Below are 5,069 nucleotides of genomic sequence, written 5' to 3' on the forward strand. Positions count from 1 at the left end.
GTCATACTGGCTACAGAAAAAAGCAAATATACACTGCGCACACACACCTACACACTTGCACACATTTCACAGGTTTTCTGTTGTGTATAGACACAGTGAAGGCTGCAGAAATTAGATCACACACACCAGCACACACACACACACACACACACACACACACACACACACACACACACACACACACACACACACACACACGACCTAGGCTAACCAATGCACTAATCGCCTGCCCCGGGCATAGGAGGAGCTTGGTGCTTAAGTAGGCTGCCAATCAGTCAGTCAGCTCCACATCCAGAAGCTCCCGCGGCCAGATACACGCATCACTCCGCACTCGAGGTGCCAAACTGCGGCTCTGACACAACTCCGGGTCGGTGGAAGTGGGGAAGCTTGACAGTTACTTAAAGGGGGACTCTGGTGATTTAGACACCCCCTTCATCCTCTACTTCTTTCTGGGAATTGCTACTTTCTCTTTTTTTTTCTTCTTCATTCCTGCCTCCTCTTGCTGTTGTGTGACTTTGGCTTTAAGAGAGATTTACAGTAAGCGCTTTTCCGGACATGTCTTTCCCTCAGCTGGGGTACCCCCAGTTCCTCAGTGCCTCCCACGAGGTGTACGGGGGCGAGCGGCCGGCCTCTGCCCGGGAAGGAGGCACTGAATGCGGCGTGAGCTCGTCCGCTACCGCCGCGGCTGTCGGCTCCATGCTGGGGATGTACGGGAGCCCATGGGCGGCTCACAACTACAGTGCCTTTCTGCCGTACAGCGGAGCCGCAGACCTCGCCCTCATATCCCAGATGGTGAGAGTTGATACTTGTTCAGACTGAAGCAGTTCAGGTGTTAATATACTTTTTGTTGTCTTGCTGAGAGCTGTCAATTGCAAACTAATGCGCTATTTTCCAAAAGTGTGCAGTGATTAAGATATTCAGAGCATTCTTTTTTTCTGGGATGTTTGTGGCTAAACAATTGTAAATAAATATGAATTAAATGAAGTCCAAACCGTCCATTGTCAGTTCATATTTCATTATCTTTATACTTAAATGTTTAATATATGTATATAGGTTCTGAATGGCAAATTATTGAATCATCACACATAAGAGAACTCATCTCTTAGGTTAAAATTAAATTTCGTAATTGTCAGTTCAGATTTTTTGTGTGTAAATTATGGATATTTGAAGGAACAATCTAATTTAGACGTAACCTACTGTATATGTAAGACAGCGTTTATTATTTAGGAAAAAACGCAATTAATTATTAATAATGAAACGTCATGTTCAGAGAACGTTTGGAAAGAAATTATATTCCTAATTTCAATTAAATCGAAATAATGATTCAAATGTTTAGGTGTAATTTATAAAAGACAACCACTTTATAAAAAAAAACGATTGTCAAACAAATAATTGTTTGGTTATTTTCTAAATTCATGATATAATTCCTAAATTTCCTGCGTATTTGTCAAACTGACAGGACGTTGGAACTTTTCAAAACTTTATTGCTGCACAAATAATAATTCAAATGTTATTTATTTTTGTCTCTGAACTTGGTGAGGAAATCATTTTCAAGACAAGTAGCTCAACAAGTTGTCCTCTCTCTCTCTCTCTCTCTCTCTCTCCCTCGCTCGCTCCCTCTCGCTCGCTCCCTCTCTCTCTCTCTCTCTCTCTCTCTCTCTCTCTCTCTCTCTCTCTCTCTCTCTCTCTCTCTCTCTCTCTCTCTCTCCCCAATAACATTTCAGGGCTCCCAGTATGAGCTGAAGGACAGCCCGGGGTCCCACCCTGCCTCTCTGCCGGTCCACGCCGCTCAAGGCTTCTACTCATATGGCCAGTACCCGTACGGGGACCCGTCAAGGGCCAAGACGGCCACCCGGGAGACCACCAGCACCCTGAAGGCCTGGCTGCAGGAGCACCAGAAGAACCCCTACCCCACCAAAGGAGAGAAGATCATGCTTGCTATCATTACTAGGATGACACTCACACAGGTGGGCAGTGCTTCAGCTGTGGATTAGGATAACACATTTGCTTGTTTTTTCAAAAGTGAAGTACTTATCACTTCCTGTAAGAGCAATAGATAATCTAATTGTTACATTATTTAATATGATAATCCAGCTGTGTGACTGACTGATAGCCCACTTGAATAAAGTCACACTTCCTCCCCGAGAGAGACAAGTCTCCAGATATTTCTGATTTCAAAGCTCCTTTAATGATAACGAATAATTATGAGGAATAATAATGAGGATTTTTACATATTTAATCATTTCATATTTCTAGTCGGCAGCCCCGTGTTTTCAAAGGAACCGTGATTTTATTCTGTTTTATAATAAGTGAAATAAAAAAAACGTTTCCTTCTCCCAGGTGTCGACGTGGTTCGCGAACGCCCGCAGACGCCTGAAGAAGGAGAACAAGGTGACCTGGGGCCGCAGCGCCGAGGACCGGGACGGCCGCATCTTCAGCAGCGACAACGAGGACGAGCCAGGCAAGAACGGCAGCGATGACGAAGACGAAGAGGAGGAGATCGATTTGGAAACTGTCGATATCGAGAGACCCGAGGAGCAGCAAGCAAGGGAGCAGGGCTCCGGGAAGGGAGAGGGAGAAGGAGAAGGGGAGGGAGAGAGTGAGGGAGAGGGAGAGGCAGGCCTGGCCGACAGAGAGCAGGCCTCGGAGCCGAAGAGCTCAGAGAGTAGCAGGACGCTTTCTGTGGAGGGCCTGCGAGGAGTGGAGGCGGCTATTTCTCTCAACAGACCGCCTGTTGTCAAACTCGCAGTGGATCATTCTCCCAGCAGACAGGAGTGCCAGAGACCACCGCAGAGCAAACCCAAAATCTGGTCCCTGGCTGAGACCGCCACGGCCCCGGACAGCTCTCACAGACCTTCCCCCGCGGCCCACGCGCACCACCCGGCTTTGGCCTCCGTCGGCCACCCGGCCTTACTCCCGGGTCATGGGATTTACACATGCCAGATTGGCAAACTGCACAACTGGGCCAACGCGGCTTTTCTGAACGCCAACTCGCTTTTGAACATGCGGTCGCTCCTCGGAGGGGCGCCGGCCGGACACCTGCCTCTCCACGGCGCGGTGCCGGTTGCGCGTCATGACGCACGGCCGGCGGCGGCGGGGCCCGGAACATCGGGGACGGAGGATGACAGTGATGTGGAGTCGTCGGGAAGCTTCAGTCCAAAAAGAGATGGTATGGACAACATTAGATTGTTCAACCCTGTGTAATTAATCACAGTACAAAGGGGAATTTTGAAGATAATTCTCACTAATAAATTGCTATTTATTTGGTCTTGTTTTTCGTTTTACAGACGAGGAGAGCGACCACAGGCCTGATTCCCGGAAGTCCCCATTCCAGCTGATCACTGACAGGTAACCTCGTGCATTTGAAATCAATTTGGCATCGCGACATTATCAACCTCAATTTCTCTCCACATGTCCTCTGCTAAATGAACCTTAAAGCAGAGGTAAACACTGTTACACCTGACTGGGCTGAAGGCAGACCTCAGCACATAAATCATGTGATTGAGTCCCCACTTTAACGCCTCGTCAGGCAGCAGTAATATACCCTGCCCCCCCCCCCCCCCCCCCCTAAATTATCACCACCTATGTCATTTAAATAATCTGCCGCCATTTATTCACGCCCCCTCAGTGAATGCAGCTAATGTATGTCAAAGAAAACGCTGATAGCAACATCAGGGAGGTAGTGGAGGGTGTAAAGACACAAAGCAATTTAGTGTTTTCTTTCATTTGCATAAATAGAGTTTAACATTGTTTTAGATAGCATTTAAAATATGGAACTCATCGTATTTAAAGTAGTGTATTATTTGAAGTATTTATGATACGGGTATATATACACACATTTTTCCCTAATATTTGTAATTCATCCCACTGTTGCACTTATTTCACCTCTGACCTACGTTTTCTTTCTGTTCTCTTTCCTCTCCTCAGACCTCACCATGGGACAGCACCACAGCGAGTTGTGACAATGACATTATGAGAAGACAAAGAGAAAGAGAAAGGAATAATTTTATTTAACGGAGAACAGTTTAATGAAGGCTATTTTTTTGACAGTGCTACCTGTCATAGTATTACCGTTTAGCTTCTACATGCAAACGAGATGGTTGTTTTTGTCACAGATTTGCTTGTATCTCTCTTTTATGTCCTATATGTTTCTTCTTCGCCTCTTCTGTTGTGAATGGAAACCTTTAAAAATTGTAAATACAGGATATGAATTTGTCTTTAAAGAATATATTTTTTTGGGAACTAAATAAATGTCATTATAGTCATTTATTATTGGAGTTTTCTTCCCTAATTAGAAATTGTTCATATTCTGTCAAAAATTTCGAGAAAATCAAAAGTGCAACGGGTGACTTAAACCTCCTAAAAGCAGTGCCCTACTCTTACATGTTTATCTTACTTTTAAGGTTGATCGAGATCTATAAAATGTTAATTCATAGTATGTTATATCACATGACAGATATCAGTCTTAATGTGCACATTATAATTCATTCCATCATTGAAATTCTCTTTTTAATTTCATTCCTCTAAGAAATTAAGTGTAAAGTCACAGAGGATGTGTTACTTTAACGGGAAATCCTAAATTTACATGAATATACAATAATACACATTTCAAATATTATAGATTTCCACATGTTTATTGATGATCACAGTGTCCCCACCTTTTAATTGACCCCTTCTTCACCGTGTCTTGTTTCACACTCTCCTTGCCAACTAAACCGTGCAGAGTCAGCCCCTTTTAGCAAGAAAAGTCTCACCCTTATTGGAATCTGCACTCCCGCCAAAACTCGGAGACTTATGCCAGCGCCTTGGAAGCCACTGCAAACGCTGCGGAAATTGAAATTGAAGATTTCCAGGACCTTATGAACCTGCGTCTGTGCTTTCAGCCCAGACCTCCTTGCTTTAATGTTGGATTATACCCCCTCAGTGCCACCACTGCCGCCTCTGAAATATGGATCAGACGGCAGGAAAGGCCAGCAGCCAGTATGGGGTCGGCAGCTCAGGGGGAGGTTGATGGGAGGGGAGTTGGGGGGGTTTGTGTGTCACTCTGAGCCATCCTTGACGTTCACAGG

General features: G+C 45.1%; 1 protein-coding gene across 1 annotated transcript; it reads left to right on the plus strand.

Annotated features, from left to right (window-relative positions):
- The first annotated feature begins 382 nt into the window (after positions 1 to 382).
- On the plus strand, positions 383 to 3,976 carry irx1b (iroquois homeobox 1b). The gene is made up of 5 exons (XM_076075331.1): positions 383 to 792; positions 1,725 to 1,967; positions 2,341 to 3,169; positions 3,288 to 3,348; positions 3,928 to 3,976. Exons 1-5 carry the CDS (start codon positions 556 to 558, stop codon positions 3,974 to 3,976), a joined length of 1,419 nt encoding a protein of 472 aa, XP_075931446.1. The 5' UTR covers positions 383 to 555.
- Positions 3,977 to 5,069: the final 1,093 nt, after the last annotated feature.

The sequence above is a fragment of the Anarhichas minor genome, unplaced genomic scaffold (assembly GCF_050575085.1).
Source record: "Anarhichas minor isolate MPS153535 unplaced genomic scaffold, ASM5057508v1 ptg000051l, whole genome shotgun sequence".
Classification (NCBI taxonomy): Eukaryota; Metazoa; Chordata; class Actinopteri; order Perciformes; family Anarhichadidae; genus Anarhichas; species Anarhichas minor.

Excerpts from the sequence above, each read along its gene's own strand:
- irx1b (XM_076075331.1), top strand. The coding sequence starts at position 556 with ATGTCTTTCCCTCAGCTGGGGTACCCCCAGTTCCTCAGTGCCTCCCAC. Across the intron at positions 793-1,724 it reads TCGCCCTCATATCCCAGATG|GGCTCCCAGTATGAGCTGAA; the intron begins GTGAGAGTTGAT and ends ATAACATTTCAG. Across the intron at positions 1,968-2,340 it reads CTAGGATGACACTCACACAG|GTGTCGACGTGGTTCGCGAA; the intron begins GTGGGCAGTGCT and ends TCCTTCTCCCAG.